The following is a 26,796-nucleotide window of genomic DNA, read 5'->3' on the forward strand; positions in this document are numbered from 1 at the left end:
CATTTATTATAAACATTCCTGTCATTCTTGTTAAATGCATTAATCACAATTACAATTATCATTTTGATTTGTGTGTTCTTAACTGTCAATACTGAGCCACACGTTATTTACATTTAGGTAGGCAAAGAAGAATTCTATGTGTAATTTAAGAGACTAAATAAATTACATCAATTTTTTTTGGATCCATTTCACAACAAAAGAATTTCAATTGGAATATCAAAGACTGATAACTGTATCCTCTAATCATTTTCACACAATGCCTTGTTCATCTGAATTACTGCTAGTGTTTATTAAATTGTTGAAATTTAAGTATTTTCCTGTTGTGTGATTGACATTCCAAGTTGACATCAAGTCATAGCTGGCCTAATGCTAAAGTAAACTTCAGGACCTTACAAGTACAGTAATGAAAATTACAATAATACACTCTAATTGAAGCAAATATTCCTTAAATTACACATTAGACACCATTTGCATTCTGTGTTGTGCTTGCATAGTTGCTAATACATTAGTTTTCTCATATAATGCATAAGATATTGTATTAAAATAGGTGATTTTACCACATTCACCTATGTGTGAACTTAATATCCAACTACAACTAACTTCTGTTCTGCCTAATGTAACAGCAGATCAGTGTTTACAATGTTCATTCTAACTGCCAATCAAAGTAAATAGCTGAGATTCTGTTCTAAGTGATAATTCCTGATCTGCAGTGCTTTGCTCTAAGTGATAATTCCTGATCTGCAAATCTTTGCTCTAAGTGACAAATCCTGATCTGCAGTGCTGTGTTCTAAGTGATAATTCCTGATCTACAGTGCTTTGCTCTAAGTGACAAATCCTGATCTGTAGTGCTGTGTTCTAAGTGATAATTCCTGATCTGCAGTGCTTTGCTCTAAGTGACAAATCCTGATCCACAGTGCTATGTTCTAAGTGATAATTCCTGATCTGCAGTGCTTTGCTCTAAGTGACAAATCCTGACCTGCAGTGCTTTGCTCTTAGACACATATCCTGATCTGCAGTGCTTTGCTCTAAGTGACAAATCCTGATCTGCAATGCTTTGCTCTAAGACACAGATCCTGATCTGCAGTGTTTTGCACTAAGCAACTACTTGCTCTAAATGACAGATCCTGACATAAGACACAGATCCTGATCTGTACAGCTTTGCTCTAAGCAACATTTTTTATCTAAATGACAGATCCTGATCTGTAGTGCTTTGTTCAAAGTGACAAATCCTGATCTGTAATGCTTTGCTCAAAGTGACAGAACATCTAGATTTATGCTATTTGTAGCTGTGTGTGTCTGTTGTGCATGGGTACATGATAGATATATTGCAATTACATTCTACTTCACTTACATGTTTTTCCCTAAATTTGTTACCCTGTCACCCTTCATCTCAATTGCGCCCTCCTTCTGTGACATGGTGTAGTTGCCGCCTGATGGAAATGATACAGTCTTTGCCTCTTTTCCATTTTCATCAAATAACCTTAAAAAGCAAAAATGAAAATTCTTACAAAATCTGAACATTTTTGGCTGGTCTGATGTTTCATGAGCTATATAGCAGTAACCCTCTTGAACGGCCCCACAACCAGCGGCCACTTGCTTCTTACAGCCAGAATCCCTTGCCACCACCAAGTTTGTATTCAAAAGTACCCCTCAAGAACGGCCACCCCTCTAATGCAACCAGCAGCCTGCATATAAGTACAAAAATGGAAAATATTCCCTGACAAGCAGCCACCATTATCTCAAATGTATCCAGAACCAATAAATAATTCATATCATGACATAAGGTAAGTAATCAGATTATCTCTATCGTCGATGCAGTCTCACAATGTCAAGTTTCTGTTACTGAAAGAAGTGCTGACTAAAGTATATGTAACACTAAGATCAATATTATATTATTTTCTATAAAAACTGATGTTTACAGGAAATGGGCTCAACAATGTTATGAGAGAGTTTTGGGCTTCACACATCTGTCGAGTTCTTCTCTTGATGATCCCAACCGGACAAAATTTCAGGATCAGCATAGGCTAAAAATAGATTTTGTGCATTAACACACACATACACACACAGAGAAATTAACCTTGAACAAGTCAGGGTAACTGACAAAGACCAAAAAATGATGAGACAACACATTTATCGCTTCCTTTACGAAGAAGGCATTTCATCCACTTGACAAAACTTTTATCTGCATAATTTAATCACATACAGTTAGCAACATCCAAATAAATCACTATCAAATATTAACATGTCATCATGTAAATGAAGACATATTATTTTATAAGAAAAGTCAGTTATTCTACTCGACGACATCGCGTGAGGTGGGGAGGGGGTACTTGCCAAACAATTTTATGTAGAAAAGACTCAAATAAAACAATTTTATGTTGAAAAGACTTGAATAAACAATGTCATAACCAATGAAGTTATTCAGCAGCAGTGGGAAAATGGAGCTAATGGAAAGAAAATTATATATGTACTGAAATTTAACTGATATTTTTTAATGGTTTTGCAATGTACATGACAATAATACCCACTCACATATCACGCTTATGTCAAGAATAAGAACTATCAATGTATATTCAGTTGAAATTACCTAAATTTCAGAAAAAGTAGAGAAAACAGGAAGAAACTGGTCAGTGACCTTGACCATGAAGATAAAACCTTAATTGTGACATGTGATGTATGAGATGCCATTAATTAAAGAAGGGTAAATGTAGCATGGTTCATCTCCAAACCTCCGACAGCTGCCAACAGCTTTCAAGATATAAAGCAAAACAATGAACTATGAAATTTATGACCTTGACATTGAACATTCAAGCCTAAATGTAGAAGGCATCACATCTTAAAGTGGCAATATATAAATGTAATGAATATCTTTTATTTACCTTAAACACCTCTGAAGTTATAGAGAAGACGGAAATTTGTTTTACTGAAATCTAAAGTATGGACATGTGACTATAAAGGTCTTTATGACAAGATGCTCTGTGCCAATTTCGGTGAGAAGAAGTTGAAAACAGTAACTGCCGAAAGACAAGGATCAGATTTTTCAAATTTTAGTAGGGTAGCCATATATATTGGACCATAAATTGTCAGGAATTTATAAATCCCTAAAAGACATGTTCACATATTTGAAAAGTATTCATGCTACAATGCATGTTGTTAAATTTATAAAATTATGTGGTTTTTGAGAAGTAGTTTAACAATTTTTTTTATTTTTAGAATGATGGCAACATTTAATGATGGATCAGTATCAGTAGTGCACACATGAAAGGCCTTTACACCAGGATACTCTGTGCCTCATTTGGCTGGCAGTTTATCAGAAGTTGAAAATATTAAAAGCCAGACAGACACCAGACAATGGATAAGACATGATGGACAAAGGGACATAACATAAGCCTGCTTTACTTTGCTGGCAATATACCTACAAATAGAGAGTATTGTTGAGTATTTGTAAGCAAAATTTATTTCTTATTATGTACTGATATAGCCACTGGTTATGATGATATCAAATCAATTGCAGTTGTTATGTCCATCTTGGGAAGAACAATATCACAGCCTGTAAGGAGCTAAATATCATACCAGTCTGTAAAGAATCTCATGATGGATTATCGTGCAGTGAAACGACCACAAACATTTAGTGACAGAATAAAACTGAATTTTTAAATCCATTCACAGAATGTGTAATCATGGATTATTCTGTATTCATCATTCTGCAGTTTTCATTCATGCTCTTCATTTTCTTTAAAACACAACATTGGCATTCATTCTCCATTTCATCTGTCATCATTCTACAGTCTGTTTGCATGGTGGTTTAATTTCATTGGTACAATTAGGCTATTTCAGGGTCTGTATGACAGAGCACAAATGCTAAAATCGTTTGCAAAACATACATGCCCCAAATACAGATCAATATGTCCAAAATGATAAAAAAAATATTAGAATTGTTTTAAGAACAAAATGGCTTTTGCTAATGGTGTTAACAAGGTTTTTCCTTTAAAAAGTCTGCCCATAAAGTTGAACTGAAAAACTGATGTAACAGCCTAAAACTCGAGTCAGGACACTTACATACACATGCAAATATGCAAGCCAAATTTCATTTGTCTATTTTGAATGGTTTTTACGTTACCTTGCTAACAAGTTTCTTGGGACAGGTATATGGATGTAATAGGAGAGACCAAATCAAAGTTCTACTATTAAAAAGTAACCTGATCAATCCTGGTACTTGACAACCCCAAGGAAGTAGACCTCCAGTAGCAAGCACAAAGCGCCCATTGTTATTCTGGACCTTGTCTTTCAGAAAGATGGACACCTGAAAAATTACAGAAATAGAATAATTACAAATTAAAACTACTGCTATAACAATTTCTCCAAGTGTTTCTACATTATCACATTAATTTTAAGAAACAAAATCAGCTACCTCTTTAGTCCAGCCCTCCTAGAAAGATGAACATTTTTGTATTTCCCATGTATACACCAGATAGACAAAGGGAAGAAACTCTTCTAAATTACCTCCCCATTCCACTGCCAGGTGGCTACCCATATACCAGATGTTATCCTATTTAAGCTAAACCAAAACATCAACCAGGGTGCTCACAACTGCAATGAGATGTGGAAGGAATTTACAGTAATGTGACTGGATACTTTTCTAGGACTAACATAATTTACTACAGTCCTACCTGACAACAGGCCAACCAGTCCGAACACCTTTTAACAGCGAGGCAACTGTTAGTACCCAATTTCTAAGTCTTTGGTATGACTCAGCCAGGGATCAAACCTATGACCTCCCATATCTGAGGCGGACACTCTAACCACTAGGCCAACAGAGCAGGCAATTTCTTTTTGACCCATATACAAGTGAAATTTGTCTGTAAGGGGTGAACTATCATCCTGAGTAGATTTGCCTTCTGAGAAAATAAACAATGGAAATTTTGATTAAATGAAGGTGGCATCAGTGTGAAATACACTTGTATATTGATACATTTGTGTTAACTTTGTGCAATAAAATCCATAATGCATTAAGTACATGTATATGAAAAATACATGAATTCGAGTATAAGTCACATGTTAGAAATTTCATGTATCAGTCACATACTGTTAGAAAATACATGTATAAAAAATGGTAGTCTTCATTTAATCTATATTCCATCGTCAACCAACAGGAAGGACTCAAAAATTCCCAACGATATTCATTGTTGTCAGCAGCATATAAAGTTGTTATTTACATGCTAATTAATCTGGCCTAAATTTTGATCTGACTGACGTAACAGATGTAACCATGTTACTGGATGAATCCAGTGAAAGCAATAAACCCAGGCACTTCAGGAGGTTATGATGTCATTAATTTGGTCTGGTGGTCATATGGACTGCATTTCAAGTAGTGTCTAAGTGCACCGACTGGGTTCTGCATTGGTGCCTCTATGTTTTGATAAAGGAGAGCAAACAAATCACCACCTTCTCAGTATCTGCAGATGGTAACCTATGACCAGCTGAACTAAAAATCTGCAAAACAGGGTTGCTTCAGTAGGTTGGGTATCACAGAGATTTTCCTGGAGTAGTCTGTTGCTAGACAAAGAAGATCATTCACACCAGATCTGTTGCATCTGTCATCAGTAATCAGAAAAGCTTTTTAGATCTGGACCCTTATTTACTGGATTACTCTCACTTCAGAACAATCTAAGGGATGTTATAGCCACAAAACCTGTTCTCACTAAATAATAGAATGTCCATGGATCTGGGACTTGTAGTTTAAATTCGTTGTAAAAAGATCTATCATTGGATACTTCCAAATTGGCACATCTGATAAACAATCAACAGACAAAATGACTACACTGTGTGAAGAATCAAGCCCTTTTCTGACAATAAATTGGCTGTGACACTGATCCTGCTGGGATCGTGAGTGACCTTGACTGTAATCTTGTGTTGGGGGAACCAGAATAGAAAGTCCTACACCTGGTTGCAGAGGTTAGGTAATTTGGTACAATGTTACAAGGAAAACGTTCACACATGTGGAAATGAAAAGTATTGATTACTGCCTTAATTTCCAGCCTATAATTGCTGTTAACCATGGTGAATTAGGGCAGCAGGTGAGATCCATAACCATATAAACTGGCATCCATACAGACCAAATTATCTGGATGATGTTTCTCCAGAGGAATTCCTGATGTAAGCCATTGTCTTGACATTAATGCAGGAACTGTTTTATCTGGAACAAGATTGTAATTTGATGATCAAGATGACTGGTAGAGGAACACCACTGGACCAGTATGGCCACCTGCAAAGGGCACATGAAGAGGAAGGTGTGGAGGATCAGTCTGATACTGCACCTAGTAAACTGAACAGTTGCTATTGTGGAAATTCATGCCTTGTTGAGACCAATTCTGCAAGTTCCATCATCCCAGCAATTAGGTGGAAGGTAAATGATGTTGTGATGAATCCAAAATTTCACATTGTAATGGACGGAGTGAGATCAGACTTTGCCCAGTTCACCAGAAATCTCAGTACTGACAACAAGGAGGGAAGGCTGTACATGTCTTATGAGGTGTTTTTGAAGGATGTAGTCTACACTGTCATTGGTGTTGATGATAATGACCTGAACAAGGTGATGATGTTGTCAATTCTGGTACCAGAAAAATTCTTAAATAAATCCCAGAGGATTATGTCTATGAACTCTCTCCACCAAGTCATTGGGAGTAAGTAGATCAACTTCTACTAGTATTTCCACCTTCTAGTAATCAGATGAAACCTCCATCACAGAAGGGAAGAAAAAAAGGGAGGGGGGCTTGATAAGTGAAATCTAAAGACCCTCTGCAATAACTTAATTGAATACTGAATGGTTTTGCAAAAAGAGGTAAATCCAATCTCACCTAAATGATGGAGAATGGTGCCTACCGCCATAATGTCATTAGGCTGTCAGGATGTAAGCCACTTGGGGTTGTTGTGATGTTTGTTAAAGGAGAAACTTTATTTCCTGTCCCCTTTATCATATTGCTTCTAACACTGAGGGCCCTGTTTCCATCTTTAGTTTCAATCTGGATGGAACTGCTAGTGTTAAGCAGGATTCAGCTTCTATCCTACTGTCTATGATCATCTTTCTGTTTTAGTAAGAAGAGCTGGGGAGGCAACTCTTGTACTGCATATTTCCACACATACTCAATATAGCTGCCAAACAGTTGTGGCAAACCAAAAGGTAATAAGTACAGGGCCAGTGTTTGATGTGGTTTAACCCTTTACCTCATAGAGCAATGTGACAAAGTGCAGCGCGCTATAAATAGAACACCTGTTATCTAGCCAACCGCATACGCATAGGCCTGCCTGTACACTGTTAAGCAATGTAGTGTATGTTACGTTTAACAGCAATTTTAACCATTTTAAATTTTTGGTACACATCTATCGTATGTGGAAAAAATTAAGAGTAAAGTCCGATTGTTTTAGCTGTGTAATTATTTTTCACGGAAGAATTTTTTATGTGCTTTAAAATCTTGAGAGAACTCGTTCACCGTCATGTCAGTGAGGCCGCATGACTAACCGTAGCTGCCATTTCCCATACTCGAAATTTACATGTTTTTCGTCTGCTTCTACATCACTAAGTCATCTAAATTTGATAATTTAAAAAAACTAATTGCTGCCTACATCAATATCAGAGCCTTTACCTAAGTTATTGAATCTTTCATAGTTGTGATTCTAATTGTGAAAACTTCGTAAGTACTGAAAACGACCCAGTTACTTTAAATAGCAGATATCGACCAGTGCATAAACAGTGACCACGTGATCTGACGTAACTGTCATTCGGAGAAATGAATGTAGTATCTAATAGGTGGGTTTTCCCTAAGGTGGCACTATGAAAACTAGCTCAAAATGGCTGATGTTTACAGCTGGCATCTAGAGGTGTGAAAAGGCACTTCCATGCGAATGGAGTAGAGGTGTCAAAAGGCGCTTTCATGCGAATGGAGTAGAGGCGTCCAAAGATGCTTGCATGAGGTAAAGGGTTAAGTGAGGGCAAGAGGAAATAAGCCTCTTGTCTCACTAAATCTAGATTACATGAATCATAAGGGCATTTGGCATTGAAAGATGCATAGTCCTGTTAGTTACCCCAAACATACTCATCTGCGTGATGTTTCAGACAAATAAACCTAGAGAAGCATTGATGAAGTGGCCACCATGTTCCACACATACTTGGATGTTGAGTGAAAGAAATGATGTCATCTTGGTGAATTGTGGGGTTTTTCAGGTCAATTGCTGCAATGTTCTTATCCAAGATCAGAACATCTATACTGTACCTGACAGAGTGGGTTCTGTAACAATGGGAGAAGAAGAATGCTGGCAATCAGCTCTTTGAAAAGAATGTACTGGAATTCCAGCATCACCAATTTTTTTTGTCAGACAGATGGTCAGAGATCTCTATAACCTTTGATGACTGTGTCAGTAGATGGAAGGAAGTGTGTTCATTCTCATCCTCAGCATCTAAAGAGGTCTTGACCTTATAAGCCCGGCTCACGGACAGTGGTCATGTGCACTTAGATAGCAAGATGATAAATCTCCTCAATTGTCACTTCAAAACTAACTACATATGTTTCCTTGATGGGACTGGAATAAACCAATTGACTGAGAATTTTCCCCAAACTCGCTGTGGGGGTTATTCTCATCTGGCATAGCTGCAAAGTCCACATACATGATTCTCAGTGGCATGGAAGAAGTACCATTGTCTCTGGGCATAATCTGGTACTTATTCTTAGGATTTCAACATTACACTTGCCAGCTGGCAGTCAAGCAACCAACATAGTTTGTGTTATTGAGATGGACAGGTGGATGATAGACTGGACATCCAACTGGGCAGCAAAATGGACAGAATAGTTATTCTGGTATTTATACTGCATACCCTGGAATATTGAGCTGATATGTGACACTTCTAGTTGATTTGAACAACCTGTGGTCACTAGTGATTATAATAGGCCAGCTGGCCTGGCTTGTTAGCAACAAGAATGGTGGTCGATGGTAATCAAATACTTACATGATTGGTATAATACCCCATGCACCTGGACTTAACTGTCACTAAGGCCATCCTTAGATATGTGGGTTGACTGACAACACTGGGCTGCCCAAAAATAAGTGGACAATCTCCCCTAAACTTCATGTCAATAATGGCAAGATGTTATAAACAGATAAAAAGAAACTCCCTCAAAACTGATAACCATGTCACAGTCTCCTATACAATTTGCATCTTCAATCAAGCAGCACCTGTGGTGCATGTAGCATGGACACCTCAAATGTGCACCAATCCTCCACCTCTAAGCTGATCACATATGAAGGTCACTGAAGGCGTGGTTCTAAGAGCAATAGAGGGAGAAAGGGACCACTGTAACATCTATTGCTATGCTGGTTATGAGTGAGATTTCATGGTTGGGGCTTCAGATGCCACTGTCCATAGACATTCGCTCTGCCCTTCTATCTTGCTGCCCTTTAAATCTTTAAACACTGGGGATCATATTAACACTGACCAAGTGGAGCAAACACAGCAAAAACAACCCGTGTTTGCAGGTAAAATGTATGAACAGCAAATATCAATGATAATGTGTGCAAACTGTAAGATCAAAGAAGTCCAAAACTGGACAAACAAACATGCACACTTATGAATGAAAATTCACAAACAAAGTTTGGGTAACCTTAATTAACACAACTGAAAAAATATAAGTTCAGATGGGTAGAATTAATGACAACTGTGACAAACGTTGAGTGGCAATGCAATACAATGTTGCTCATATCACAGCAAAACCTTAAACTGGATAGCATCAGATATATCGGATGCCACCAAGCAATGGAATGGGGAGGTAATCTGGAAAAGTTTCTTCCCTTTGTCTATGTGATATAAAGATCGGAATATATAAGAAAGATTACATTTTTTGTCTCTCCAGAAGGGTTTGATTTAAGAAGCATCCAAGTTTTCTTCCTAATGTCAATGTGATCAGGCAATGAATCTGACAGAGAAATACATATGCTGAGGGTGTTGTGGAAATCGTAAATTGCCAACTCCCTACTAAAGAACTACATCTTCTTCAGACTCCTAAATTTGCATGTAACTATTTAACTATTTATTCTATCACTTCTTTAATAACAGCTGATTAATCACCCCTATACTGGCTGTAAATAATGATTAGCTAATGTTTTGCAAAGCTAATAACATGATCATTGTGTATCTATGCATAACTGGTATAAAGAAAATTGTATTATTTCATTCATTAAATTGATCCTGAAACATACAGTAATTTGCAATGTTTACCATCCCATCCTCTCCACCCACCAAAAGTCAAAGGTCATGTCTTTAATAAGTATATCTTTTCACTGCAAAAGAGATGGCCTCATAAAAGAATGAGAACTTTGAGAAATGGGCATACTTTTATATAGGACAGCATTGGATCCTTCATTAAACATGTCACATGAAAGATATTCTAACACTTGCTTATAATTAATATGCCGTGGTCTTATGGATAACTGAAATTTCAGACACACTTTGCATTTTATAATGAAATTACTTGCAATGAAAACTTGGAAGCAAACTTACACGAATGTGCATGTCCTGAAAAAAGTTTAATAATGTCTGCCGTATAAGCTGGAAGGCTCCATTAGATAAAGGTGCATATGTCTGCAATAGAAATGACAATGTTATGGAGCTACTGAATTTTATTAGGTCAAATAAAAAAGTATATGTGGTTCTAGTTATGCTGACAAGTATTTTTAGGGCAGGTAGGTCAGTACAAACATTTTTGCAGCTGTTTTTTTGGGGGGAAGGGGTCAGGACAGATTTAAATGATACATAAACAACAAGAAAGCATCATTTGCATCATGACTTTAACTATGATCACAGTTACATTCCACTGCAAAAAATTTTTCTTCTGAAATTATGTCTTTCTTCCAAAATTGTTTCAAAAATTAAAATAACAATGTATGGTTGGCAGTTAAAAATAGAGTCAGTCATGCAACCAGAACCAAACACACTTTTTTATTTGGAATTACATGTGTGTACCATGTAACAATATGGTCGTGTAAAAGCATTAATAAATCAACTAAGTGTGATTAAGTGAACAAAAAAAAGTCCACACCATACCATGGCAAAACAGGTCTTATGCTAGGTTTATTAAAGGACTTTAAATAAGGCCTTTACTGCTCTTTTTTTCCCCAAAAAGAGTGTATAGAATAATTTACAGACCATAACTTTACAAATAAAAATTGGATACAAAACAGATGTTTCTGAGTTTAATGCAGACTTCAATATCATGACTTACTACATTTACAAAATGATTCTAGATCGGATATGAATAATAAATATAAATACAAATATTGGCGTACAAACTGGTACACACACATACACAAAAATAGGGCTGACTCATCTTCATTGATTCAATGATATGTGTAATATGTCACAGAAAACTTGAACCTGATTATTAAATACAAAAAATAGTTTCATCACAAGTTCCAAGCACTGTTCAAGAACGATATAAAGACAAAATTTCAATTTTCAAGCAATATATATATATATATATATATATATATATATATATAGTATAGACTGAATGTTGAATATAACAGTATGCTAGTGCCACATGATTTCAAAATTAGGTGCATTGAAACCCCTCAAAACCAAACCCTGGTATACTGGGATTCCTCATGATTTAATTTTTTCCAAGTCCCCCAAAGTTTTCCTTCTTTAATATTATAACTGAAACCATTCTACTCTGAAAACTGAAACAAATTTCAATCTCAAATTTAAATTGTTCATTCCAACAGCCACAGCCTCATTCAAAACCCATTTTAAACTTTGAAATGTATTTTAGAAGCTAAATTCCTGACACATGTTGGACCAGAATATTTACATACTGATGCATCTATTGATCTATCATCTATCCTTGCTATCCATCCAGGTCAATCTCATTATAATGCCAATTTTATCTGTGGACAAATGTTGCTGTTCTGACAAGTGTAGATTGTACAGAGGTTGACCATGTGACAACCATTTGCAAAAGGGGGTACAAATTTGGGGGCCCTCTTTTGGGGTTTATAACAGGGTATCAGGATCAAGTATACAAAAATTGCAATTACAATGAGATTTTTCTCTCTTATCTCTTAACTCATTTGGCCCCAATCCCAAATGAAGTGAATCAAGCCACTTAAAGGTATGTAGAATCAAATTCTAAAAAATGATACCCATTACTGAAATAGTGTTGAATGCCTACTGGATCTGTTGACTTTTACTGTAGTGTGTGTTGTTCTTGCTGATTGCTAACCTTGTCTGAGATCTTAATGATGCAATAATATATTATATATCTGAGAAAAAATATGGCCTCCAGTAATTAGTAAACATGAATCTTGCTCGCTGTCAGACATGGAGTTTGATGATATAAAGCCATATTCTATTTCTGACTGCAACTGGATCAAAAATATGGACTCCAGAGTGGTAACAAGCTACTTATGATGGATGTATAACATACACAATACAATGAATACAGGGCCATACCATAAGCTCACTTGGCCTTTAAGCCAGGGATGCTAATAAAAGGTGTAGCAAAGCTCTAATATTCCTCGTGTTATAGGTCCTATATCAGTCATATATACCTATCTCTGGTTGTATAGACCCTCAACATTGTCTCTGAACAATACAACCAGACATGGGCCAATACAATAAACTTTGGTACTAAACATAAAATAACTTAATGCATGCAACAGAATTGTATTGAATAGATAAATGGGGACATTGAACCATTCATTCAAGATGTGAACTCTCTTAATTATGAATACAATGTGCAGGCCAAAGAGTGCACACCATGCTTGACGTTTCTGTGACAAAATCACAAGGGTAGAATTTGTGTAAATCTATTGATAAAAATGAAAATTACATCTATGTTTACTACACCTTTCATAAAAGTCATCATTAATGACGCAAGAATGCTTTCTGCCAAAATGGGTAAAGATCTGTTTAGCAATTTGTGAGAAACAGTCATTTAAAACTTTTTTCTATCTGTTAGCAACAGTGGCCTTATTTAATAACAGATCAGCATTGTTTAATTGAACTTGCCAAAATTATCTTCACTGCAATCTACGTTTTGAAAGTTGGTGTTCAGTTTCAAAATTGTTATGCAAGTTTGCACACCAAGCAGCATACATACATTGAGTCTAAAGACCATTAATGAAACAAGTAGCATATTTGTGACAGACACAAATGCATATCCTTAGTTCTCTCTATGTTCATATACAAGAGATTCAGGGTATTTGTGTTACAACCCCTTCTTCTTAAATAGTGAGGAAAATTGAACCATTTCATTGAGAATTGCAGTATTTAAGCCTTGTATTACCAATAGTGAGGAAAACTGAAACAATTTCATTGAGAATTGCAGTATTTAAGTCTTGTATTATCAAGAGAAAAAAATCAACTCTAGTGACAGCATGTCAGCTTAAACAGTATTACCAAGTGGCACAAAACAAAAAGAAAATATTACAACATCCAAGAAATTTTTCTGTGATGCAAGCAATTTTCAAAATAAATCAGGTTAACATATAAATGTTTTTTGAAAAAAAGAATGACCTGGTGGCAAGGACAAACATTCTGACTTACTTCTATTAGTAGTTTAAATACATGATCAACCAGTTGTTTCAGGTTGGGTACCTCTTCAACGAATTTGCGGATGGCATCTATGTGATTCAGGGTGATCAAAAGGATGTCTTTTGCTCTAAGGCATAGAGACACTTGGTATTTGAATGCCATGGTCATCAGATCATATAGCTGAAATTCAAAGTTTGAAAGCTATAATCTTTAAATTATGAAGAATCAAAACATTACAAGAACACTGTTTTCTGAAAAGAACATCAATTTATGAACTACTTATTTCCACAGAAGTTTATCTGCCACTGCCTGGCAGGTCTAATTAGTCAAGTTTTGTGAATTTACACTCAGTTATTTAAGAGAAAGAATAATGGACAGACAGCAGATACTGTAACACCAATATCTTTGGTGAGATACTAATTTATTCTTGACAAACCATTAATTTCAAGACTCAATAAACAATACTTCTTTTCTGAAAATAACAGTACCCCTACAAAAATTCACAAATTTAAGCAGCGATAAAAATAAAAGTTTTCCAACAACCTCCAGAATTCATCATGACCATCTATTGTAACCAGCAGACATTTCTGACTCCAATGCTGGAACCTGACAAATACCAGTGCAGGTGCTTAAAGGAAAACATGTAATATAGTGTCAATGCAAATTCCCCATGAGTCATGCATTACAAATCCTGTTTTTAAGACTAGCTTTTTTGTAGATATAGCAGCAGGTAAGTATATCTTCTTAAATAACTAAAATAGCCTCTGCAGGTTTTACATGCAGAACAAGCTTATTCCACAAACCTGTACCAAAAGCACTTCTTAAATTGCTTTTTCATTGTTTTAATGGATGAAAGTTTCCATTTTAAGCCAATTTAACCTGGTAAAGTCTTGAATAAGGTCTGAATCAATCTTGTAGGTACCCTGGTGCAGCTCCATGTAGAAAGTTTTACACATTTATAATTGCCTTGTAAAAGTCAATTCTTTGATATACTGTAAGCCATTTTAGTTATATAAACCATGTTTTGATGAATAATCAACTGATGCCTCTTAAATAACAAGTGATACAATTTTTGGAAAGTAATAAATCTGTCAAGCTGATATTCTGATGTTTCTCCACAAAGTTGAACAATAAGCCAGAGCTGGAAGATTTTAGGTGTAACATAGAACACGGGCATCTGTAATTAAATATTTCTTGAGTACAACAATTTGAGATGACAGTACTTTACAAATATTATCAAGAAATGCATAACAAAGAATTGCATATATACACAAATGGTTTTTGAGAAAATGTTTATTTCTTATGTTCAACTATGTATCACTGAAGTATGCAGAAATGGCAAAATAATCTGCAGTAGGTGCACATAAAAATATGCAATAAAATAGTGCATTTATTAAGCCAACTTAAGATTTAATACTTGTTCAGAAAATGGTAGAATTTATTCATCAAACATAAACAACTCTTCATTAAACACAAAATGCAGTGATCATAATCGTACCACTAATTTATGCCCCAATACACTGCAAAATTTCCAAATATAATAATGAACTCAGTCTAATCCAACACACTGCTGATGGAAGTTAAGCTGTGATTAAGATAAGACACCTTTTTGTGTCTACTATATGTATTCTGAATAGTTATTCTACATCAAAATCAATATTAGCTGAAAAACCTTATCCATGCTTGCTGCATTCAGCCTCATAATGGAAGCATGGGCCAGGCGATCAAACACTGTACGAAGGGCCTTCTTGGAATAAAGGGGCTGGGATTTGAACAGTTCCTCAACAAACTTCTGATGAAACATAGTGGCAACTATGTCATGCAAAACTGAAAGAAAACAAAATGAAATATTAAACTCAGTAACCTTTCTGAAAGTAACACTAAGAAATGTTTGATGTCTGACTGTAAATATACATTGGTTGCTCTGTATACCAATCATTCATTATAGTGACCAATATTTGTATCTTTATTCTATGCTTTTTAGCTTTAAACAGGCAAATTTCCATAGTCCACAGAAGTTCATAATTAATGGGTACAGTGATATTGGAAATAAAGTTTTGGAGTAAAATTGGTTTCTTTGATAATACTAATCCAAACATCCTATGTTCAGAACACATTCAATGCCCAACAAATCCAGCCATCTCCAGCTAAGAAAGACACTCACTATGTCCTTCAGTATATTTTAGCAATAAGATTGCTAAAAAGACATCTGTTTTCCAAGATAGAAGTCAGATGGAAGTGCCTACCTTTGATTAGCAGGGTTGGCACCAAATCCTGTCAATCATCAGTTACTAATGAAGAATGCATGTAAGATCTTGCAAAGATGTAACTAAAACTAGAAGGAGGGCTTGAGAGGGTGTGTCCATATTATGAATGGACAAGTATTATCAATTAGAAATCAAGAAAAAACAGAGTTCCTTAACTGGACTGATGCTCTGTTATCTGAGAAGAATTTCTAGTTATTCAAGACAAGACCATTTAATCATTGTAAATGCCCAGTCTTGAAACCATCCCTGACATTGCTAAGTGATAACATTTTTGAATTAGTCATGTGACAGCCATATTCGATGTAAAATCGGTACCACTTTCATTAGGTCAAACACATTCCAGATCATGGCATCTATAAAAATAATTATGCACATAATGTTATTTTATACCTTATCATATTTATACTTTTCATTTTCTTTTTTTATTGAGTCAAGTGGCCAAATATTTAATTCTTTATAGGAGGGGGAGCTTAGATTTTCTTTTGAACTTGAATATAATATTATTATTAGTATTAGTATTAGTATTAATATACCTCAAAATAATTGTTTTGATTTAATATAATGGATTAAACGTTCTTCCCCCCCCCCCCATAGATCAGAATAAGCATAGTTTTTGTTTAGGTCATTAGGGGCCGGAATTTTATTTTAAAAAATACAAAGTCGCCCGCTACGAAATTTAAATGGTTGGTACCCAAATGGATTTTCTGTGCATACTCTGGAGATAATCAGCTTTTTAAAATAAATCTGTAATCCGTTTTGCTAGTATCTATCTACTGAGGATAAAAAAAACTACCAATATTTGGTAGACGCTCCTGCCATACGCTGAAAATGGGTTAACAGCGAAAATAGATAACCGAACGCATAGCGTAGACATTACACATAAAAAACTAATGGACCTATAACCTTTCTTTGCTTTCTCTTCAGGGATGTTTTGTGCACGTAGTCGTTGGTCCAAAATATAAACCATCTCTCCGCCGAGATTGATAAAAAGCAATGGCAACGTTTTTAGAGACATCCTGCAAACTTGTATGTTAATCTTAGCAACAAGAACTTCCCGAACCACCTGCTCTTCTCGTTAAAGTCTCGCGATAGTTTAGAGGTCAGAAGGACATTGCCATGACAGTCGATGCTACTTTCGATTTAAAATATCTACTCTTTATCTGTCTTATTTTACTAATATTTTCATGTTATTATGTGTTTTGCAATGGGAAGAATGTCCCGAATCTTCCCCCTTCCTACAGAGGATGGATCCCTTGGCTGGGATGTGCGCTGGAGTTTGGTCAAAATCCTCTAAACTTTATTGAGAACAAAAGGAAACAGGTATGCACAATCCGTTCCTGTAAGATTGGTTTGCAAACAGTCGTCATCCCGTATTAAGACTTTTGAATTTTGAACGTGAGATGATAATTCTGGTAAGTACATACAAATATTTATTTATAATAAAAATGAATTACGTTGGAGAAACTACTACTACTACTACTACTACTAGATAACACTGTGCTCTTTGAAGTTATTTTCATAAACAGGTCTAGAGAAAGTGGGAAAAATTGCCATGACTCAGATTCCACATTTCTCACATTTTTGCTATTATTTTGACATGATGTTAAAATTGCTATGCTTGAAATATAATGAGAAATAGAACAGTGCTATATATGGGCTCATGCTATGATTTTATTTTCTTTGCAAAATAGTATACTTAAGAAAAGAAATACCTAACACCAAAATAACTTATGCTTTGCTATAATTTTAAACAGCATTTATATCAGACTTGGTTCATTCATATTTGGATTAGTAGATTTAATGTTATAAGCATTTGGAGTATGACTTTCATTAAATAGTTTTTTAAAAAAAATACCTTTAATATTGTTAATTAGACCAAACCCTTAATCACTTGCAGTAGAAAATTCAGAACTAATATCAATCCCAACAATTTCACAAATTCTGCAGGTGCAGGTGTAGAATTCATAACAGTTTTGCTTTACACTCCTGAGCTGGCATTGCCTTAAGGTCAGTGCACCAATATTAGTGTATTTTATCATGATCTATATGGAAAAATCCTCCACATGTTGATTGATCAAAGTTGTAGGTACCAACTTATTCAAATAATTGTATTAATACACAATATATCTTTAAATTGAAATACATTGTCACAGATGCATTTTTATGTTGCCAATCCCACAATCTTAGCTTAATTGTCAAAAAAATTACATGGGTACTGCTTGATATAGTTCATCTTTGATGCATTATCCTGTTAGCCTGAGTAAGGGACAGTTCATTATTATTCATAAAGTATAGTGAGTTCTAGTTCTAGGTAATCTATGATACACACAGAACAGAAATATTATTGTTTACCATTCATCAGTGAAATGTTTTGTTTTGTTCATAAAGTTTATAGCTTTAAATAAAAGTAAGAAGATGGTGGAGTGACTTATAATGAAGCTTCAGCTAAATATTAGTGTTAAGTGTCTTTCAAGCATGTCAGAATAAAAATACCACACTTTATCAACATGCTGAAGGTTTTATCAGGCAAATTGATTAACCCATTTTTTTGACAAGCATGACAAGTAACTCACGTATGCTTATTAGAAGACAAAAAATAGGGAAGATTCAATATTTATGAACCCACAAAAAAGTTAAATATCCTGAATTACTAAAACAAATGGAGATACACGCTAATTAAGTATTGTCTACTTAAACATTTAAATTTCTATTCTTACAATTGTATTCACTCTCTTTATTGGTATAATATCACATGCAGATCTATAAATGAAAGCGACCAAAACAACTTCCTAGCATCTAAGTTACCATACACATAATGCATGCATACTGTATGCTTACACACATAATCACAATACATTTTCATTTATCAAACAAACAAGATAATTGGAAAGCCTTAGTAATGCAACTGCACAGGCTTGTTTAAAATACACATTATTGATTTGTGTCCAGGTAAGTGATTCATATCAATACACCTAAAACTTTATGATTTCAACACATTTAAAATATGTTTATAAATGGAAAGAGTTAGAGTCTTGAATTACAGACCTGTGATGGCTACTCAGTAACTGAAAGTATTTTTTATATGCATCCTATGTTGACTATCCATGTCAGTCCATCTGTTACCAGTTTCATTTTCTACACAACAACTCAAGTTCTGTACCATCTGCACTTTTGCCATACTTTATGGTTACTTGTGCTTGGAGTAAAGAAAAATTCTATCTGTTTTGCAGTCAAAAGTTTAAAGTTCAAGTTCAGTGTGACTAAAAGGAGAAAAATGGCTTGTGCATGATAACTCGAGTTCTCCACCATTTACAGTTAACAAACTTTTTCCTTGGATAATGAAGAATCCTACAAATTTCATTGTTGAAAGGTCAAAAGTCAAGGTCACTGTTACTGAAAGATGAAAATTAGTTTCCCTACAAAAACATGAGTTCTCTATCATCTTGTTTACCAGACTTTATGGATAGCTTGCACTTATGATAAGGAAGAACTCTTAATAATCTTGGGTGAATTGTCAATGTCATAAAAGTATTTTCCACACAATAACATTAGTTCTACATCATATATCTCTACGAAACATTGTGGATGGCTTGTTCTTTGGATAAGAAAGAAACCTGTTTATCTTAAGGTCAAAAGTTCACAGGTCAAGGTCATTGAGTGAAAGTTGAAATATGGTATCTGCAAACCAACATTAGCTCTTCATCACAGACTGGGACAAAACTTTGTGGATGGCTTTCACTTTGGGTAGCCTATGGAATAATCCTGTTGATTTTGGGGTAAAAAGGTCAAAGGTCAGTGTCACTTTAAAAGATGAAAAATGTTTCCTATGCACTAATTTCAGATGTCTACACAAAGAATTATTAAACAAGGGATTATTTTCCTTTGATTATATAATTGTAGTTTTATCAGCAAACATATCAGTCTTAGAATTATTTATATGTGGTGGAAGTTCTCTTATAGGTTTAGTCCAACTGCAAACTGCACAGACCCAGATCAGCCATTGCATGATGTGCCAACTGATTTAGATCTATGTAGTTTGTTAGGAGTTATTAGTTAAATAAACAGCATAGACCATGATCTGCTGTATACAATGGCAGATATGGGTCTATGTTGTTTGCACTTGGACTCAGCTTACAAGTGACTAAATAAAATACCATCTTTAGCCTTGAAAGTAGAGATTAGATTGTTGAAATCAAATTGCATCTCAAAAAATCAAGTATTTCCATCTGCATTTATGATAAATTACCTTTATAAAAGTCATTAGCAAAGATTTTATTTCAAAAAAATATTTTTTTGAAACAATAAATTTCTGAATGTAGTCAGATGCTGAAAGATTTTGTTTTAATTGGTTAATTCTTTTTAATAGATTGGCAAGATTTTACAGACGTTGATTGCTTAAAGAGAATCAGCAAAGAAGCCACATTTTTACTATATACATGTATACTTGCTTATATGTCTGATGTCAGATCAGAGTTTGTGTTGCTTGCAGTTGGACTTGACTTATAAGCAACTATATTTGGTAACCTATGCTTGTCTCATTTAGTCTGCCCATATTTCCCATGAATCATATATGTATATCCTAGATCAGAACTCAAAGGTTGATTTTAAAATATGCGTACCAGTGATGCCCCAATAGTTATCCTGTGGTTTGGTATGAACAGTGTTATCCCATTTTATGAGATTAACAATATTATTCAGTGGTTTGACATATTTATTTCAAAGTCAGTGTTCAATGATGTATGAAGAGTTGTAATGACTTGCTTTAAAAACTGGATGTTTAATGTTTACTATGACAGAGTTCTAGATAAATAGTGTGTTTATGCAAATTGACTAAAATCAAATTAAGAACATTAGAAATGTTTTCAAATTATGCAAAACATTTGTGAATTTTAAGTGTTTACTCCAATGTTACCATCATATTGCTCCAGCCATAAGCACAGTCCATGTTTTTATGATGGCAGTACATTAATTCAACGTAACCTGTGTCATCAGCACAAGTTCCAAATGATTTGTATATATATGAAATGACAGTATATGTACTTAGCAACTATGAGAAAACTCACTCAAAAGCGGTCATATAATCAATTGTACAATTAATTATTGTAAGTCATAAGTCAGTCTGATGTATTATAAAAGGCATGATTAATGTATTGATGATTAGAGATTTGAAATTCAGACTGGTATGGTAACTTTTTCTTTTGCCTTGTTCACACAATATACTGACAAGTTTAAATAGAGTTAGGTACCAAACCAGGGAGTAAAATACCCCGTTTATTAAATTCTTATCTAGAGCTCTGCTATTACCATGTATACAGTAGGATTTGTACAGAGAACTTCTAATATGGGAGGTATAGAGTGAAAATATTTTCTCATTTTCAGCTTGGTCCAGTTTTCACCTTGTATGTTGCTGGAGAGCGGATGACATTCTTGACTGAGTGGGATGACTTTCCTAACTTCTTTCAATCCTCATATGTGGACTTTCAGAAAGGAGTACAAAGTTCAGTCCAAAATGTGGGTAAGATAATGTTAGATGCTTTTGTACTTATCTTGGGAGGCAACTATCAGTGTGTTCCCTTGCTAAAATTTCATTTTTTTTCTTCAGTGCATATAATTCAAATATTGATCATTTTTTATTGATTATTTGCTCTTATATACTCATATTTGTTGGAATTACATTTATGAGGCACTGATTATACTGACCTGAATAATCTTCTACCATCTCTAAAGCTAATAGTTAAATAATCATGGTGTTATGATATCTGTTCTTTTGTGGATATATTGTGACAGGATATATCCACCTATCTGTCTGTGTTCATGTATTTATCTCTTTGTCTGTGTCTATTTGTCTGTCTGTCAGTGTCCATTTATCCATCTGTCCATTAAAAACTGAGAGAGGATGGTTATATTTGCTGCTGTACATTTTTTGGTTGAGTAGATATTATATTTTCTGGATCTTAGATACATTTACAGGGTTTAAAGTTCATATTGTTTTAATATAAATAATTTTCTTTATCTCCACAGCTGCAATAAGTGAGAAGTCCTTCTTCCAGTTTCACACATCACTCCATGACATAGTCAAAGGTCGTCTTGCTTCGTCCATGTTGGGACCCATTAGTCAGAATCTGTGCAGTGAATTTAATGAGCAGCTGAACAGACTGGGAGAGTCAGGTACTGGTCTGCTGGAAAACTAAATATAATAATCCAGATTATGAGTCAGGTACTGGCCTGCTGGAAAACTAAATATAATAATCTAGATTATGAGTCAGGTACTGGTCTGCTGGAAAACTAAATATAATAATCCAGATTATGAGTCAGGTACTGGCCTGCTGGAAAACTAAATACAAATATTCCAGACTGGAAGAGAAAGGTACTGGTGTGCTGGAAAACTAAATACAAATATTCCAGACTGGAAGAGAAAGGTACTGGTCTATTGGAAACCTAAATATAATAATCCAAATTATGAGAGTCAGGTACTGGTCTGCTGGAAACCTAAATTCAAATAACCCATCCATACTAGGAAAGTCAGGTACTAGTCTGCTGGAAACCTAAATACAAATAACCCATCCATACTAAGAAAGTCAGGTACTAGTCTGCTGGAAACCTAAATACAAATAACCCATCCAGACTAGGAGAGTCAGGTACTAGTCTGCTGGAAATTTGCTATATTTACTGTTAGTAATATTGGGGCATGATAAAATAATTATTTTTTCCTGTCCCAGAACTTATGGTTGAACTTTTTTTCATGTAGGTCATATGTCCCAAGACTAAAGAAATGACATAAATTTGTGTTAAATTTGTGCTCCTCACCACTGCACATTGCAATAAAATAGATAAACAAAACTCTTATTTGATAATGAAAGAAACTAACCTTGTATTGTTATCATTTATTCCTTTTTTTCATCATGAGCATTAAAGAATAAAATATATCCATGAACTCCATATATAATGTGTAGGCATCCATACTGTAGCATATATGGCTTATGTCCAATAACAAATGACACATTGTTCATTGACATGAACATAGGGAAACAAATCATGTTTGGTTGTACTCATACTGAGGTTTTAGTATGTTATCCAAGTGAAAACTGGATCCGACAAAATCACAAAAAAAAGTAAATAATCAACCAATTGCTTGAAGACATCTGCCATTTACGCATGGCACAGCATGGTGTTAGGTGCAAAATAACCCAGATTGAATTATATCCAGGTCAACTATATGACAGTATCTCGCAAATAAAAATCATTATTTAAAAATACATTCACTTGAGTGCAATGACAATCTTTTTGCTAGCATGGGTTACAAAAAGTATTATTAAAGCACATTATTGCTGTGTATACTATTTACCCACAGACATCAATGCCAGTTTGTATTAATTATGACTTCAGATGCCAAGCCTGGATGGTGAGCAGTAAACTCATTGTTTGAACTTACTATCAGGATGTCAAAGACAAAAGTTATTTTTATTACAAAGCAAGCCAACCTTGGAAGTCTATTTTGGAGTCTTTTAGGTATGCCAATTTTTTTTGTTGATTTTTTTTTTTAATGAACAAAATCGGCCAAGATATGAAAGCTAACATTGGTTCCTTTTCACCAGTATTCACAGGAGTTTTGAAAATAAATTGAATCAATGGAACAGTTTTTAAAGTGACACAGTATAGTGACTCGTGCATAGACATCAGCGACCAAATATCACCTGAATATTTGGAGAAAATAAAATCATTTGATAAATTGTGAGGGCCAGAAGGGAAGAAGATGATTCCACCAACAATATAATCATTAACATGGGTGAAATTCTAGTGTACTTAGATTACATTCCTGGACACACTTGACGATAAGATGGGGGTTCAGAGTGTGAGAATTAGGATGACTGGTGCAGATTTTTAAAAATCTGACTTTAGTACTTACAGATTTTGCTTCAGGAGATGTTTTGCTGCCAATGATAATTGTTCACGGCATAAGATAGCTAAAAAAAATATTCATGCACCAAAAGAATGGATCGTACGTGTGCAGAAGAAGGGTTGTTCTGATGAGATGCTGCTGCAGTGGATTAAAGAGTTTTATCTCAAGTACACGGTTTTATATTTTTTTGCAATAAAATTTCAGGTTGAGTGCATTTTCCGACATGTAATTTTTGAATGATTTAAAAGGTGTCCCACAACTTACGACTCAGTTTTTTGTATGTGTCCCAAAACATACAGTGCACAAAAAATTACTTTAAAAATTAATTTATGATGTCCCAAGATAAATGCTAAATAAGGTAAATACAAATAATACAGATGAAGAATTAGGTATTGGAAATCTAAATATAATAAATCCAGACTGGGAGAGTCAGGTACTGGTCTGCTGAAATCTAAATACAATAATAAAGACTGGGATAGTCAGGTACTGGTGTACCAAAAGCCTAAATACAATAATCCAAACTGCTTATCCCACTATGTCTAATTATTCAAATGACAATTCCCTGGAACAGATATCCTTGATTCTTTTTTGAAGCAGTTTAATTTTCTGCAAGTTAAGTTGTTGATATGTTAAATAATGAAAGGAGATCTATATGAATTAACAAATTCATTTTCTTTTTCCTTCTTCAGTGTCACAATTTTAATATTTATAAAATAAATAGTAAGCTTCTCTTGGACCTTTAGATCCATCTGAATTGAGAATAATTAATGATTAATGAAAAAAGATGGGGAAGAACTGCATGGATTGATGAAAAGAATCTAGAACATATGGATTAACAGATAGATTGATGGCTCTGTGATTTATCATATGTAAATGACATAGTTTTCCTATAATCAATATGCAGTTAATATATCATGACCGTGACATTTCTGATAAACTAGTTTGTAAAATAATTATGAGCCAGAAGTGTGTTTATGTATTGTTTACCTGTTCCTAATATAAAATATTGCCTCTCTGAAACTTACATCAAGTGTCAGTAAACTTATGACAGTCAGATTAAATGAATCAGATCAACTTTTGGAATGGAAATTAGAATGGTTTTGTTTATAAGTCAAGTTTTATTAAGATGACTATTCCCTGCTTAATATTAACTATTTTTCAGACAATGTTTATCTCTCTAGTTGTACATAAAGTTCCTTATGTTTCTTACATGTAAGTTCCACTAGATACAGGTATTGTGTACTGGTAATGATGGTAACAGTAGCAACAACACTGTTATTGTCATTGTCAATTCAAGATTTAAATTGTGTTGCAGATTTTTGAAAGTGTGTGTGTTTGTGTGAAAATGAATCTGTTCATGTGCCGGATAATACATAGAAATATTAGTTAACGTAACAGAAGATCAGAAAAATATCCATGATATATATATATGCATACATACATCACAAGTTGCACTCTATCATAAGGACAGGTTGCACTCATTCATATGTGACAAGGACAGGTATCATTTGACATTGACAGGTTGTACTCTATTACATTTTACCAGGACAGGTAGCACTCTATCACATTTGACATGGGCAGGTTACACTCTATCATATTTGACAAGGACAGGTATCATTTGACATTGACAGGTAATAATCTCTCATATCTGACCAAGACAGGTTGCACTCTATCATATTTGACAAGGACGGGTTGCACTCTATTATATTTTACAAGGACAGGTTGTACTCTATTATATTTGACATGGACAGGTTACACTCTATCATATTTGACAAGAACAGGTTGCATTTAACCTTATTTGACCAAGACAGGTTCAGTTCTATCATATTTAAAAAGGACAGATAGCAGTATGTCATATTTGACAAGGACATGCTGTACTCTATCACATTTGACAAGGAAAGGTTTGACTGTGTCATATTTGACCATCACAGGTTGCACTGTATCTTATTCGATAAGAACAGGTTGCACTCACTCATATTTGACAAAATCAGGTAGCATTTGACATTGACTGGTTGTACACTATCACATTTGACCAGGACAGGTTGTACTCTATTATATTTGACAAGGACAGGTAGCACTCTGTCACATTTGACACGGATAAGTTGTACTCTATCACATTTGACAAAAAATGGTTGCACTCTATCACATTTGACCAGTAAAAATTGCATTCTATTATATTTTACCAGGACAGTTAACATTCTATCACATTTGACCAGGACAGGTAGCACTCTATCATATTTTACCAGGGCACAAAGCACTCTATCATATTTGACAAGGACAAGTTGCACTCTATCATATTTGACAGGTGATGGTTATACAAAATGGTTATACAAAATGCTGCCTTCAACATAAATGACTGTTTTTTTCTAAGACAAACAATTGTCTTGTCAGATAGGCATAACCTTGCTTGGTCAGATGCAAAAATTGCAAATTGGCATTTACCCTGAAACTTTATTTGCAGGTTCTGGCGATCTCTGTGGACTTGTTAGAGAAAGCATGTACATGGGTGTAATGAACAATTTGTTCGGAAGGCATGTTCTTCCTACAAGAACATTGGTAAGTTTTCAGATTTATATTTTTTAAAGCTAATATATTTTTGTTTTGAAAAAGTGTTTAAAAAAGTCACATTATCCATACATTTATCCAGCCATCTGCCAAAATCCCAAATTAAGGTTAATGATAGAGACTGTTTACTTTTCTTCTATGTACGTCTTTTATAATTTAAATGAAAGTTAGAGCTGGACAGAAAGAGGGTCTTGTCAGTGATACATAGGTGAAAATATAAATATTAAATTGCATAAATATTTTCATACTTTCAAAATGTAAGTCTTTTCTCTGTGCTGATATTTTTTTATTTTAGGCTGGCTGTACTTTATCCATTTCACCTGGCATCCACAATTTTGGGGATGCATCCATTGCTAATATGGCTTGCAGGACCTCAGGATGCATCTGTTGCTAAAATGGGTAGTATTGGTTGTTGGGATGCATTCATTAATAAGATGGTTAGCATGGGCTGATAGGATACATATTTTGCTAAGATGGATAGT

General features: G+C 34.6%; 2 protein-coding genes across 4 annotated transcripts in view; one reads left to right on the forward strand and one right to left on the reverse strand.

The window, feature by feature from the left end:
• The window catches only part of LOC149797282 (protein OSCP1-like), a 38,741-nt gene extending 21,838 nt beyond the window's left edge, over positions 1-16,903 (reverse strand). Inside the window, exons 1-6 of the mRNA XM_089961994.1 lie at positions 16,753-16,903; positions 15,255-15,409; positions 13,595-13,762; positions 10,550-10,630; positions 4,200-4,303; positions 1,352-1,480 (exon numbers count right to left, since the gene is read on the reverse strand). Coding sequence (XP_089818120.1) covers positions 1,352-1,480; positions 4,200-4,303; positions 10,550-10,630; positions 13,595-13,762; positions 15,255-15,409; positions 16,753-16,864 — 749 coding nt within the window. The 5' untranslated portion in view covers positions 16,865-16,903. The remainder of the gene's footprint in view (positions 1-1,351; positions 1,481-4,199; positions 4,304-10,549; positions 10,631-13,594; positions 13,763-15,254; positions 15,410-16,752) is intronic.
• A 51-nt stretch (positions 16,904-16,954) lies between these two features.
• The window catches only part of LOC149797283 (24-hydroxycholesterol 7-alpha-hydroxylase-like), a 32,898-nt gene continuing 23,056 nt past the window's right edge, over positions 16,955-26,796 (forward strand). For 2 of the 3 annotated variants that reach the window (XM_089961998.1, XM_089962001.1), the window contains exons 1-4: positions 16,955-17,169; positions 21,229-21,364; positions 21,871-22,017; positions 26,211-26,305. In XM_089961998.1, coding sequence (XP_089818124.1) covers positions 16,966-17,169; positions 21,229-21,364; positions 21,871-22,017; positions 26,211-26,305 — 582 coding nt within the window. In that variant the 5' untranslated portion in view covers positions 16,955-16,965. Of the gene's footprint in view, positions 17,262-21,228; positions 21,365-21,870; positions 22,018-26,210; positions 26,306-26,796 lie in introns of all 3 variants that reach the window. The other variant, XM_089961999.1, reaches the window with a different exon arrangement.

Source organism: Sinohyriopsis cumingii, chromosome 6 (assembly GCF_028554795.1).
Source record: "Sinohyriopsis cumingii isolate HCF-2022 chromosome 6, ASM2855479v2, whole genome shotgun sequence".
NCBI lineage: Eukaryota > Metazoa > Mollusca > Bivalvia > Unionida > Unionidae > Sinohyriopsis > Sinohyriopsis cumingii.